The sequence below is a fragment of the Bos grunniens genome, chromosome 2 (genome assembly GCF_055505025.1).
Source record: "Bos grunniens cultivar Pamir isolate PY7600 chromosome 2, Bosgru_T2T1.0, whole genome shotgun sequence".
Lineage (NCBI taxonomy): Eukaryota > Metazoa > Chordata > Mammalia > Artiodactyla > Bovidae > Bos > Bos grunniens.
This window is the reverse complement of record NC_141166.1, coordinates 112,767,037-112,780,775: the sequence shown is the minus strand read 5'-3', so window position 1 is coordinate 112,780,775 and position 13,739 is coordinate 112,767,037. Positions and strand designations below refer to the sequence as shown.

The window sequence follows — 13,739 nt, the reverse complement described above, 5'->3', positions numbered from 1 at the left end:
ACCTGGAAGGGTATTCCCTCTCAACACCTATAGCAGCCAGAGCAGCGATGAGCTCTTTGCAAATGTAAAATAACCTCAGCGGCTCTTACCCGTCTTTGTTGAGGTCCACCACTGCCACGTCATAGCCAAATGAAGAAGCCAGCCCTTCCCCATCAAATATGTGCTCAGGGAGAAGGTGCGCAGACTTCAGGTCTCTTTTAAGCAAAACCACCGCTCCACTATGATTGGCTCTAGGAGCACCAGACACGAAAGTGATCTCATCTTTGGAAACAATACCTTTCCCCGAGTCCAAAGAAAAGCCTAGAAAAACAAAACATGGTACTTATCAACTCTTGTTTTTCAGGAGGTATCTAACACTGGTTACTTCATCACTACCTGTCGTTTCCCACCACTCTCCTTCTGACCCTCCCCACCAGCTATCATATCTATGATAAGAATTACAGAACCAGGAGATTTGACTCAAGCACAAAATAGTAGGTATTTCCCTGTTAAGGCATTTTAAAAAAGCACCTGTGCTAGTTAGCATTTGTGTAACTTCAATCATGAAGCATACATGCTACTTAAGAATCAGTTCAAACTCCATTCCAATACTGAAACTGCTGTAAAAGGAGATCAAGCTAGATACTAAATTATCCAGGGAAAGTTACATCCTGTACACCAAGATGTAACCTGACATAGCATAACTGAGTGCCTATGGGTCTTGCTATAATGCAGTGATTAGTAACTTGTATATTCATCAATCTCTTTGGTCATCAGGCAATAAAAGAATGCTAACAACATTAATATACCACAGCCAGCATTTTACTCCTTAGGGCCAACTTAGTTCTCAGACACAAACATGCAAACAAAACCATGACTGATGAGATTTGAGAACCTAGCATAAACAATAGAGGTGAGCAAGTTGTCATCTGTATCAATTACACACTTGTTCAGAGGGCAGAAAAACATTAGAAACCTCATTATAAAGCATCAGGTAGGATGTCAGATTACCAACTGAGGTTAAATGGCAAGCAGACACAAATGTCCACGCATCAAAATTGTCCAAATAAAGCAAATCTTCCTATGTGAAGACGAGGCAGATGCAGAATACTATAAGCTCACCCTTTTAATTGGGTTTTATTTATGAAAAGCATCACCGCTACTGTTGCAGTTCTCAAATTGTGAAGCGTGTTGAAAAACAGGATACAAGTTTATAAAGGAGACACAATTGAATCCAGCTCTGGAAGCCATTCTGGCTGCAGAGCCTCAACTGCAGCATGCTTTTTGTGTGTGCTTCACTTGAAATGAAATAGAAAATAAAAAGATTTATGCTCTGTATGGATCAAAAAAAAAATTCTTAAATGACCATGACCAAGACCATTTATTTGTCATCTCAGAGGTCACAAACCTAGGTAGCTATTCATCATCACATCAGGGGATGTGTCGGGCTGCTCCCTGGGAGGCTGTGTTTTATAAACAAACTGATCGGGATCTGTATAGGAAACGCTGGTCAAAAACAGCAGGCCTGTACACATGCACGGGACGGAAGAGATTGAAGAAAAAGCAATTATGCTTGGTAAGAGGCACACCGGCTACTGCCGTGCTCGCAATGTTGAGGCCACTGCTGCATCCGGCAAGCCACCCTCTTTGCCAGCTTCCAAACCTCATGCAGATCATTTTCCTCCTAAAACCTGCTGATTTTTTCGAAATGACAGATGCACAGACAGCCAAAATGTAACAGTAGAAATGTGACACTATTCTCCCCACCCCGACCCAGTACCCGCTTTTGAGGAAATCCATTCTGAAAGTGGCAAATGTGTTTAATAAAAAAAAGTTTAATAGTTTCACATGTTCCAGTAGACACTAAGATAAAATCCACGGGCATCTATCTTATGAACCAAAGTGTTGGCTTCTTGACCAGAGCCATTAAATTGAAATGGCATAAATTAAGTAACTCATTTGAAGAGACTGTTAAAATTTATTCAATTAAAATATTGGTTTACTGAGAGTATTAATATTTACCTTGAAAAGAATTTTGCCCTGGAAAATCCTATTTAATAATTGAGACTGCAAACCACTCAGCCCTGTGTTCCCCTCCTGTCCTGCAAAGCCACTGAAAGCATTCACATACCCAGCTGCTTCCCACCCTGTCCCAATCATTTTTATGAGCATTTCTTCCCTTGGCTGGGGGAGTATTAATTGTGTGACCTTGGACTAGGAAATTCATTTCCCTCAGTGACAGGCATTTTTTCCCCCATCAGCAAAAGGAAAATAATATTTATTTTATAATATAGTTAGAACAAATAAGACCTATAAAGTAGTAATAGTGTGTGATTTATAGCATACAGTAGGTGCTTAACAAGTGGTAAGTATAAGTTTTCTCCATTCTATGTCTTCACATCAAATTCTTAATTTAGGGGTGGGGGAGTTTCTGAAAAGTTTTTTTTAATTGACAGTATGTTTATACATATCTATATAATTAGAACAATTTTTAAAGAATATGTTTATTAATACCTTATTTAGAATTATTTTTAGATCTACACCCATTTTTTTCCCCTTTTTAACCTTCCATTGTTCTAGTAAGATCTCCAGCATATGGTACTTATCTATTTTTTAAAAAGAACAGGATACTATTTAGATTTAGTAGATTTTTTACATTTTTTTCCAAGAATTACACAGTAATTATTCTTTATGTCAACTCATACCAAGAATTAAAGCTTTTAAAAGCCTTTGTGTAATTACCATAATGCACATGAATAATTTAGGACACCCATTAGTAACGCAAACAAGCGTTAGGAGTTAAGGAATTGGCACTTAGACCACAATCTGGGTGTCCTCGGAGCTGCTTTAGCAGTGCGGCTCTGGCTCGGCTGGAAAGCCCCCATGCCACCTGCCAGGGGCCTTGTGACAATCCAGAAGCGAGGCCAACCCCTGGAGAAGGGCAGTCACAAAGGATGGACCTGGAGGTCTTGACCTGCCACTTACGAGTAACTTCATAAATGTAGCTCTTCAAGAGTAGCTCTCCAAAAAGAGACTCTGAACGGAGAGGGAAGACAACTCGGCCTCTTGCTTACAACCACGCATGGTGTCATGGCTGCATGGACCACCTGGTGCGGGTTACAGAAGAGGACATTAGCTCGGGAAACAGACCTCCACGCAGGACAGAAGATTTTAGGAGACGGTAGGTTTCCTCCTGCTTTGAGGCAGCTCAGGTCATATACCCCAAGAATCAGTCAGAATACCTCAGGGATCACCAAGCTTTAAATTCCACTAAATGCAGCCACAGGCCCCCAGCCCCAATCTGGTCTTTTCTCAGCCTCACAGTCCAGGGTCCTGTGACAGCGGTGTCACACAGAGGCATCTGAGGAGGTAGGCATGTCATCTACTCTCGTTCCTACCTAAATAACTGTTAGCAGGAACAGGAACTAGACTTTCATCATGGTCAGTCTCTCCACCAACTTCATAAGGCCCATCTTCAAAGATGTTCATGTCAAAAAAAGTGTTATTCTTTTGCTCTACACGAACAATCCCTAAAAGAATGAAATGGTAAAAAAGAAAAAAAAAATGAAGATGAAACAAAATAAAATAGATGGTTCTAATAAACATTCCTGATGTTATCATTAAGTTCAGAAAGAAAAGTTTGGAGGAACAAAAGGCAGAAGATGACTTTTGAGGTTATTAAAGTTAAAAAATCCTGTTTGTGTAGATTTTTACATCAAACAAAATTGTTCTAGTAATAAAAAAATGCCCACGTGTTTTCATGAATTATCTTTATAATGCCATGAAAATGGAATTATAGATGGAAACTGGAATGTTTAATTAACTAAACCTACAGAAAACTCTTTAATTATATGAACCTGATATATTTTACATTTTCTGTAATCCTAAATCAATTTACCTTCTTTACTATGGTGTGAAAGCGAGATTAGTATTTTGATATTTTCTTCCAATCATTTTTAACCAGAGATTTTAAATTTTCAAAAAATTTTCAGACCTAATCATTTAAAAGAGAAGATCTCACGTAGTAAGTCCACGATATGATTTTAAGTGGTAACATTTTTAAGTCAGCATTTACAAAGCAGGCAAGAGATATTTCCCATAAATTAAAACATACATAATTGGTGGGTGTTTTTATTTTGTTTTACTATGTATGGCATCTCTTGCCAAAATAAAACTATTTCTAAATTCAGTGTGTTATTAGGTCAAGATAACCCAACAAATGCTGCTATGTGGAAGATTCAGCTGAGGGTGGGTAGCCTAAGGAAATTATTCCCAAAGGTTGCTATGAATGAACATACCCAGGAAGGTGTACAAGGACCATTCCTAATAGAAATCAAAACTCCGAAATTTTTGAATGAGCAATGAAAATTTTTCCCAAGATTTTTCTGACTATAGAAAATGTTAGAACACAGGATTTATTATAATAAATTTCTCCCCCAAAAATCTTATTTCTGAATCAGATGTATTTCTCTTCGCTATGAATTAGAATTAGGTAAATTGTCCTTTATAATAGAGCGGTTTTCTAAACCTGCTTAATTTCTTCAGAAGTTGAACTTTTATTATGGGGGCACTGACCATGTTCCTCCAGGCAAAAAAAATGTGATGTCGCGCCCTTCACCTACATCTCGAGATTATTTAAACAATACCATTCAACAACCTTTCCACAAGTTATCTGCGATCATCTCAAATTTTCCTAATTTCTCATCTGTCTTTCTAACTACCCTGCTTTATTAGCAAAACATAGCCCAAGTAATACATGACTAAAGAAATGTCTGTATCAATACAATATTATTTGTATACAACACCACTCAATTCTTCTGTTTTCAGATCCCTATGTGAAAATTAAAACTTTCAATTTCATGAGATAAGCAAATACAAAACAGCAAAACCTAATGCTAACTATATTTTTACCAAAGGAAGTTAATTAGTTATATGAATGTAAATTGCTGGCAGAAGGAAAAAAAATCTTAGAACATACATGTGACGATTGTTTTTAAAAATCAGAATTAAGATATGTTAGTAATCCTACTCTACTTCTATAATATAAAAAATGCCTTATGATACATTCTGTTTTAATTTAAAATGTACTAAATCATGGTGCATAGGCAGAAATTACGCAGTCATTCTCATCTCCATTTCTACAAATATCCGGCATACCTTTCCAGTTATAAGTGCCTGGGGCTCCAAACGCAATGTAATGGAAGTCTTTAGTAAAAGTAGCTGCTACACCTTGCTGGCAAGAGCCAAATTTTTCATGACCTCTCAACCGGCCATCACAAAAGCTCCAGTCTCCTCCATCCATATCATCTTCAATCCTGAGATTCTGACTTAGGACGTAGCACCTTCCAAAGATGTCTCGGGATTCCTGCTTCGTATTAACATGTTGTCTTTTTTCATATCGATGAGCACACGTCTGCAAGCAGATGAATAAAGTAGCTCACATGTGTTGGCAAACCTGACATTTTTCATTACAAACCAATGAAATTGTCAACAATTACGAGGTTAATTCTAAATGGGATGTTAAATGTGCCCTCATCCTGAGACCAGGTCAGAAAACCAGCAAATATTCCCCAAAGTTGCAAGAAGGAGACCATTATCTAGCACAGGACTTCTGTCTTACCGTCACCCAGAGAATAATGCTGCAATCTAAATACTGAAGGCCAATCTGTAATCCCCTGGAGAAGGAAATGGTAACCCACTCCAGTACTCTTGCCTGGGAAATGCCATGGACAGAGGAGCCTAGCAGGCTACAGTCCACGCGGACGCAAAAGAGTTGGATATGACTTCGTGGGACTTCCCAGGTGGCGCTAGTGGTAAAGAACCTGCCTGCTAATGCAGGAAACATGAGAGACGCAGGTTTGATCCCTGGGTCAGGAGGATCCCCTGGAGGGCATGGCAACCCAGTCTAGTATTCTTGCCTGGAGAATCCCATGGACAGAGGAGCCTGGCGGGCTACAGTCCACAGGGTCGCACACAACTGAAGCAACTTAGCACACATGCACACATACGACTCAGTGTTTAAACGACAACAGTCTGCAATTCACAGGCAATTTATGTGTAAATTTACCTGTCACATAAACAATGGGAAACACCTTATTTCATCTTCTCAATTTAATTGGCTTTTAGTGGCTACATAAACCTTGTGTGTATTCATGAAAAGAAGGAACATGTTTCAGGGGAGAGAAATCATGGACATATTTTCACAGGAATTGGGCTAAAACAAAGGCATTTTCCTTTTATCCATACTATTTCCTCATAATCAATCCTATCTTAACTTATTCTTTAAACTCTGAGATTAAGTTTATTTTCAAAGGCAGAGAGAAGCCTTTTAAAAAGGCAGAGAAAAATCATACTGCCGGGAGAGACTAAATAAACTCTAATTTTCACATATGGGTATTCATGGCCACCCTCCATATAACACAGGCTGAAAATACTTTACAATGTCCAAGTCAATATCCTATAATGCATCTTCTCAGATGTAAAAATTCAATACTTGGTAAAATTCTCATTTTTCTCAAAATTCTACACAAATTTGTTACAGCAACCAGATTTTGAAAGAGACGGAAATTTCATCGTGATCCAGTCTGGCACCTCCAAGGCCACCTAACACATTCCATCGAACAACCCTTTTTTCTCGGCTACCACTTCTATCTGAAGTAGCCCAGAAAATAAAGAGTTTAAAATGATCTGATCCTTACTTTGCATGGCCATTCCCATATTTTTGTAACTCATCTATAATAGCTGCATAGTTCCTAGGGCAAAAACCATGTACGGATGATCTGATCCTTACTTTGCATGACCAGTCCCATATTTTTGTAACTCATCTATAATAGCTGCATAGTTCCTAGGACAAAAACCATGTACGGTTTTGCTTTGCTTTTTCAAGACCACCTAAAGTTGTAGGGACATTCAGTAAAGGCTTTTAAGTAAGGTTTTTGGATCTAAACGTTATAAGGAAAAGCAGCTTGTAGAGCCGTTTCAAAGTAAATCAGGAATCACAGAAAAAGTAATGGTTTGATTTCCTCTTGACATCAATTCCTGCTGTATAGCAGTCAGTTTTCTAGAATGTACACTCTAGGCAGGCGGAAGCTGTCTGCTCTGTTCACTGCTATAAGCCCAGCACTAGCACACAACAGGCACTCAGCGCGGAATGGACACATCTCTCTATACTTACCACAACTTTGCCGCCTGGACCCTGGCTTTGGACAGTGACTCCCATCCACTGATCTTCCTTGCTTTCCGATGAAGGGTCAGCTGCGGAGAAAGCAGCATAGGTCACACACACAGCTAGGACTTCAAAGCTACTGCAACAGGCCATGAACCAATTAATGAGCAAAAATGTAAGAAACAGCTTCTAAACTGCCTTGATTCTAAGTCTAAGTACTTAGTAAATGCAGTTACTCAATCCATAAAAATTACTTTCCATCTTAAGAAAACAGGTGAGTGGTTATTGGTATGAATGTTTCACCAAATTCTTTACATAAAATATATAATTCTACCTGGTGGCCCCTCACCTTCTGACACCCAGAGTCCCAAGTACAGAAAAGACCCTCCAAACTAACAAAAAGGGAGTTACTTCTCTACATACCCTCAAATGTGTTACCTAATAGCATGAAATTTGCTTTTCTTTACTGGAGATGGGAAAACAAGGCCTCAGATCCACTTTCTATCTTTCTATTGATGAAAAAAAGTAAAGTGATACATTTATTTTTACCTCCTCCTTCCAAAAAGGAGAGAGGGAAACCAAAAATCTCACCGCGTGCTCTTCAGCATCAGTTTGAGCCTACTGTATAACCCTACATCCAAAATTTTGCCTTCCTTAATGAGAAGGCAGGCATGATTTTCAATTTTGAATCATTACGAAAAGATCAAAATTAAACAACTTTAGGTAGGCAGAAGGAAAAATGCCAAAATGTTAAATAAATAGGGATTATCTCTACATTATCTGTGGATTTGGGTTTCTTTCTTTATAGTTCAATGTTATTTACAGATTTCTCACAATTAACATATATTATTTTCCAATCAGTTAAAAAAATTGTTGCTAAAAAGATTAAAAACAAACAAACAAACAAGAGAAGAACATAAACATGAAGCTGCAAATCTGCGTCGACCAAGAATGCCAAGTTAGGCTTGGCTGCAGCTTCTCAGGACACCAATTGCTCTGCCTACCACACAGTCTATACAAAACAAGCCTCTATCTGAGACAGTAGGGAAATTTTATCCATGTCGTCCAGCTCTCATTTTAGAGAGATCTTATATTTAACAGCCTTTCTCCCTAATATTTTAACAGCAAATGAGAACTTTTGGCTGCTGAGTACAAGATACACATTCAATTTTCTGAACCATTTTTCAACAGTCTCCTGTAGAACCTCAACACATCACTAGGTGGCAATATCAATACACCATACCAGTTTGGAAACCAGGGTTGGGGAGACAGCAAAAACAGGGCAGCCAAAGTGACTTAAAAAGTAAATGTTTTCAGGGCAAGCAAGAAACAGTCAAGGCCCATGCAATTAAGAGAGGCCTCCTCTCCAAGAATAAATGCTTGTCCCCCTCTTTCCTTCCTCTTGGAAAGGCCAAGTGGGTTGGCCAAAGGAACACTGAGCAAGCACAGAACACACCGTCGTTATCAAATTCAATTCGCGTGCACGGCCCCCGGGAGGTGATGTCGCAGCTGTACAAGCCTCCTGTTCTGTTGGCCTTCTGCAGTGGAAGGGCCACTGCACGGGGAGCCCCCACGAGCAATCTGTTGACGAAACAGAGAATTTGGAGATTTGAGCTGAATATGCATTTAACATTTAGAGACAGAGCCAAGAGATACTGGAATTATTCTCTTGTCAAAAAGCCGCCTAATTCTCTGCCAGTTTAGGTGGTGAGAGAGAACAAAGGCAGAGCCCGTGGCACACAAACAAAGATGCAAGTAAAGCACAAGAAGAGGGGTTGTTGAAACAGGTGAAAGATACGCCCATCTCTCACAGTATCAGCAGCTCGCTGCCGGGCACGAGTCTGGTGTTTTAGAAGACACTTTCCACAGAGCTTGCCCCCTACACCTAAGCCAAGGACATCACAAGGAACTCAGACAAAACAAACACTCCCTCACTGGGGGAGAAAAATGGTCACATTAAACTGAAATGATAATACGTCTGTTTCTAACACTGTGTCTTCTTAGGGTGGGGGCGCAGGGTTCAAAGGTAATTTTTGAATATCCCCCAGGTTTCCAGTTTATATACTGTTTAGTTGATTAAACCAGGTGGCCACTGGACTGAGGTGGGTCTAAGGCTATGGCAGCCTATGGAAGCAAACTGAAATCCCAGCCCGTAAATGTCTCAAGGTTACAAAACCAAACCCAAGGGCAACCAATCACAAACAGGCGCACCCAGACGGTAAGCCAATCGAATCATTTCCTCGCTTTGCTTCCTTACTGTCCTTACTTTCTGTGTCTTTCCCTGCTCCTGCTGGTTCGACACTGCTAGGTTTGCACTGATTTCTGCTCAAATAAACTTGTCAAGTTTTTAATATGCCTCAGTTTACCTTTTAACAATTTAGATTTGGAACCAAATCTTTGCCCGAGACACAACTCGACTGAATTACTGTTTTGTAGCCTCTTTCTGCATCAATTCTCACTTTCTGGTACTTGGTCATCTTGACAAGCTCTTCTATCATCCAATCAGTCTCCACCAAGGATTCAGGGATGGTCTGAGAGTACCTTCTATGCAGTAGGCACCACAATGTTCCCTCTCCCCTCCCACCTCACGGTTCTTGCCACCTCCAGTAAGACAGGATTCTAAGCTAAACCCACAATCCTTAAAAGTTGACTGCTTCTCAGCCAATGGGATCTTTAAAGATCCACTATCTTTCTGCTGTGTTCTTTTGCTAATGCCTTTATTTTTTTAATTGAAGGATAATTGCTTTACAGAATTTTGTTGTTTTCTGTCAAACCTCAACATGAATCAGCCATGGGTATACATATATCCCCTCCCTGTTGAACCCCCCTCCCATCTCCCTCTCCATCCCACCCCTCTAGGTTGATAGAGAGCTGCTTTTGAGTTTCCTGAGCCATACAGCAAATTCTGTTGGCTACCTATTTTACATATGGTAACGTAAGTTTCCATGTTACTCTTTCCATACATCTCACTCTCTCCTCCCCTCTCCCCATGTCCATAGTCTATTCTCTATGTCTGTTTCTCCACTGCTGTCCTGTAAATAAATTCTTCAGTACCATTTTTCTAGATTTCGTATATGTGCATTAGAATACGATGTTTATCTTTCTCTTTCTGACTCACTTCACTTTGTATGATAGGTTCTAGGTTCATCCACCTCATCAGAACTGACTCAAATGTGTTCCTTTTTATAGCTAAGTAATATTCCATTGTGTATATGTACCACAACTTCTTTATCCATTCATGTGTCAATGGGCATCCAGGTTGCTTCCATGTTCTAGCTATTGTAAATAGTGCTACAATGAACAAATGAACAATGGGATACACGTGCCTTCTTCAGCCCTGGTTTCCGCAGGGTTTATGCCTAGAAGTGGGATTGCTGGGTCATATGCTGGTTTTATTCCTAGTTTTTTAAGGAATCTCCATACCATTTCCATAGGGACTACATCAATTTACATTCCCACCAACTGTGCAAGAGCGGTTTCCTTTTCTCCACACCCTCTCTAGCATTTATTGTTTGTAGACTTTTTAATGATGGCCATTCCGACAAGTGTGAGGTGACATCTCATTGTGGTTTTGATTTGCATTTCTCTAGTAATGACCAATGTTGAGATTGGCCATCTATATGTCTTCTTTGTAGAAACATCTGTTTAGGTCTTTCGGTTGCTAATATCTTAATTACCATCAGTTTTACAGTCTTTGGGGTCTGGCTAACTGACAACAAGGAAAAGAAATAAAGAGAAAAGGATATACACAAGACACTGGATAGAGAGAAACAGAGCTGAAAGAGCAACCAGGCTAGAGCTGGGAAAAACAGCTGGGAACACAAATGTAAACCAACAGCCAACTCCCAAAACAGAAAAGCCAATCCTGGCCTTCAAGAAACTCGTAACTCTCAGATGCAAATAACAAAAACTAAGACAAATAATTATACCACCCTCTCCCAGCTCAATGACAGACAGGCCTTATTGCTTTTGTCTTTGCTATGATCCCAATAAAGGATTTAACATACTTTCTTTTAAAACCAATGCAGTGCAGTAGGTACAAGGAATAAAAATGCACTGAGAAAACAGAGAGGGCTGCCAGACTCTGCCAGGGAGAGCCAGTGAAGCAGACCTTACTGAACACTGGCAGACTCACTCACATGTGAACCCGGAGCCCTAGCACCATCCTTCCCCCCAGCCCCTCGGATGGCAGCACCATCAGCCTCTACCTCCAATCTGTCCAGCATTTACAGGATGAAGTGGCACACTCCAAGGTACAGAACTGGAAGAGACACTGGGCAGGACTTCTGGGCAGAGCAAGGCCAAGGGCTGCTATCCCACACCTATTTCGTTAACATCATCCTTGCTTGATCCCAGGGATTGAGACCAAGAGCTGCAAGGTCAACTAGCCTAGACCCTGTGAGTGAACAAGTTCAGTGACTCAGCAAGGGTGAAGACGGAACCCTGTCCAGGTACTGGGAGGGATAAGCAAACTGCTGGGGTCAGAAGCACAGCATGTGGGCACTGGAAGCACTGGAGAATGTGTTCAGCCCTCTAACTCTACAGATGAGAACAGAGGCTTTTGGGAGGAGGGCAAGTACTCTCCCCTAAGGTCTCCTAGGTAGCTGAGAGTCAGGGAAAAAACTACTTTGGAGCCATGTTCTCTCCATTCCTTTAAATTGCTTCCTAGGAAATAAAACCCAGGATTTCTCAGGTGTTTACAGTCCAGCTGGAAGGGCAAAACCTACACAAGTGAAACACTGAAACAAAATCGGTTTCCTTTCCTGACAGATTTAAGACCAATTCAGAAAGTGTGAGGGAAGGCGGAGCATTTTTGCAGCTGGGTGGGGTGAAGGTCCGGAGGAGATTTCCTATAAAGGTAATGATGACTCCAAGGGAAAGGCGGGAAAGAGCAGGCCAGGAGTTCCAAGGTTATTACAGTGTATCTTCTCTGACCACTTCCTCTCCTCATCCCCGCCCAAGGAGCCTGGCAAGCTACCCCAAAGGCAGGTATTGGGCTTGTTATTTCCAGTTGACCGGCCTTGCTCATTCCTTCGTTTATTCATTCCACAAACATTTAAGAGCCTCCTAGGATGAGTAAGAATTGCCCCCTGTCCTTGCCCAACCCTGGCCCTGCGGAAGCCAGATCCATTATCTTTAAATTGCAGGGAGGTAGAAGCCATGCCACGGTGGGGCAGAGTGCTGTGCCTGGTCCAGAGGGCGCTAAATCTGCCCCAAGGAAGTGTCACCTAGAGATGTCAGGAGCTGGAGGTGGCCCGGTGAGGGGCATAGCACGTGCAAAGGCTGACAGGGAAGGAGCCAGAGTTAATGGAGGCATAAGAATCGGCGATGCAACAAGAAGGGGATGGGCATCCTGGTCTGTAGAGCTCCAGGTTCTGGTGCAAAGGGCCACAGAGGCGCACCTGCCGAGCAGGCTGGCTTCCGCCAACCCTTTAGCCCAACAGGTGCTTCCGGGTTTCCTGTTGTTGACAATGCTGCGGAGATTGTTCCATTTACACAGACAATCCTTCAGATCGAGCTGCTCCCTCCAGCTCCTTCCGGCCACGACCCCACCCCCACCCCCCAGCTACCTGGGAGGACTTCTGCCTCTAGGTACCTGCAGATTTCCAGTTTCCCTGACCCTCTAACACACAAGCATGACAGACTGGCCCTTCAACTCCAGTTTGCTGGCTGGTTATAGGAGCTGTGGCAGCAAAAATTTCCCTTGTGCTATAAATGCCAAGCTCCTATAGAAGATTTTGGGGTGGGGGGACAACACGGAAGGAAAAGAAAACTTGACACAACGAGAGAAACGTGCCTCTGGAAAACAGTTGTCACATTGTCTCCTGTGTTCCCAGCCCTGTCCTTTCTCCCAGGTCCCTGCTGTAACTGCACCCCATTCCGTGAAACCCACACTTAGAGGAAAATCAGGAAAACAAAGGGGAGGGCAGGTGGAGCTCAGTCAGATAATATCAGAGTCCTAGAAAAGGTAAGGAAGCACTTTGATGGAAGAACCTGGTACCCCCCCCCTCCCCCGCATCAAAGTCAACAACAGACAGGTGTCTTAATCCTCAAGGTAAAGTTGCCCTTGTTTGTTCAGGAACTAAGCAAATTCTGATTTCTGCTTAGAACCATCCTTCGTCACAAAAGATCACAACCCATTCGCTAAGGCTATGCCTGGCAAGGACAAAGAAATGAAAACAGAGCTGTATGTACCCAGTCAATGACATTGGCCTGGTGCAACCCCTCTACTTCCTAATTAAGTCTTTTAGGACCTGGGCACTGGCCTAAGCCAATCAGAACCAGCCAGCTCCTAGGATAGCACAGCAAGTGCAGCTCTAGGAGGGGCAGCTTGAATCTGGGGGGAAGACTCGGGCCGCATCCAAATCCACTTTCTGCTCAAATCCTACTTTTTTGCCCCCTGTGAAGCTGGTTTTAGTGAGCAGCAGGCAGTCTGGGCATTGCCTGGATGCCCCACAGCAATTCCTAGGACCCAGGCAGCAGCTGCCAGGCCGTTCATTTTCCTTTAAGCAGTAGCAGCAGCAGTGGCTGCTCTTCTTACTGACCCACCCAGGATGAGTAGAAGAATTCAGAAGTACGGTAGCAACTCACATTC

General features: G+C 41.8%; 1 protein-coding gene across 4 annotated transcripts in view; it reads right to left on the bottom strand.

Moving 5' to 3' along the window:
• Nucleotides 1-13,739, bottom strand: part of ITGA6 (integrin subunit alpha 6) — an 87,898-nt gene that overhangs the window by 37,887 nt on the left and 36,272 nt on the right. For all 4 annotated transcript variants that reach the window (XM_086358369.1, XM_086358363.1, XM_086358355.1 and 1 more), the window contains exons 2-6: nucleotides 8,601-8,725; nucleotides 7,154-7,233; nucleotides 5,137-5,392; nucleotides 3,378-3,509; nucleotides 90-300 (exon numbers count right to left, since the gene is read on the bottom strand). In XM_086358369.1, coding sequence (XP_086214495.1) covers nucleotides 90-300; nucleotides 3,378-3,509; nucleotides 5,137-5,392; nucleotides 7,154-7,198 — 644 coding nt within the window. In that variant the 5' untranslated portion in view covers nucleotides 7,199-7,233; nucleotides 8,601-8,725. The remainder of the gene's footprint in view (nucleotides 1-89; nucleotides 301-3,377; nucleotides 3,510-5,136; nucleotides 5,393-7,153; nucleotides 7,234-8,600; nucleotides 8,726-13,739) is intronic.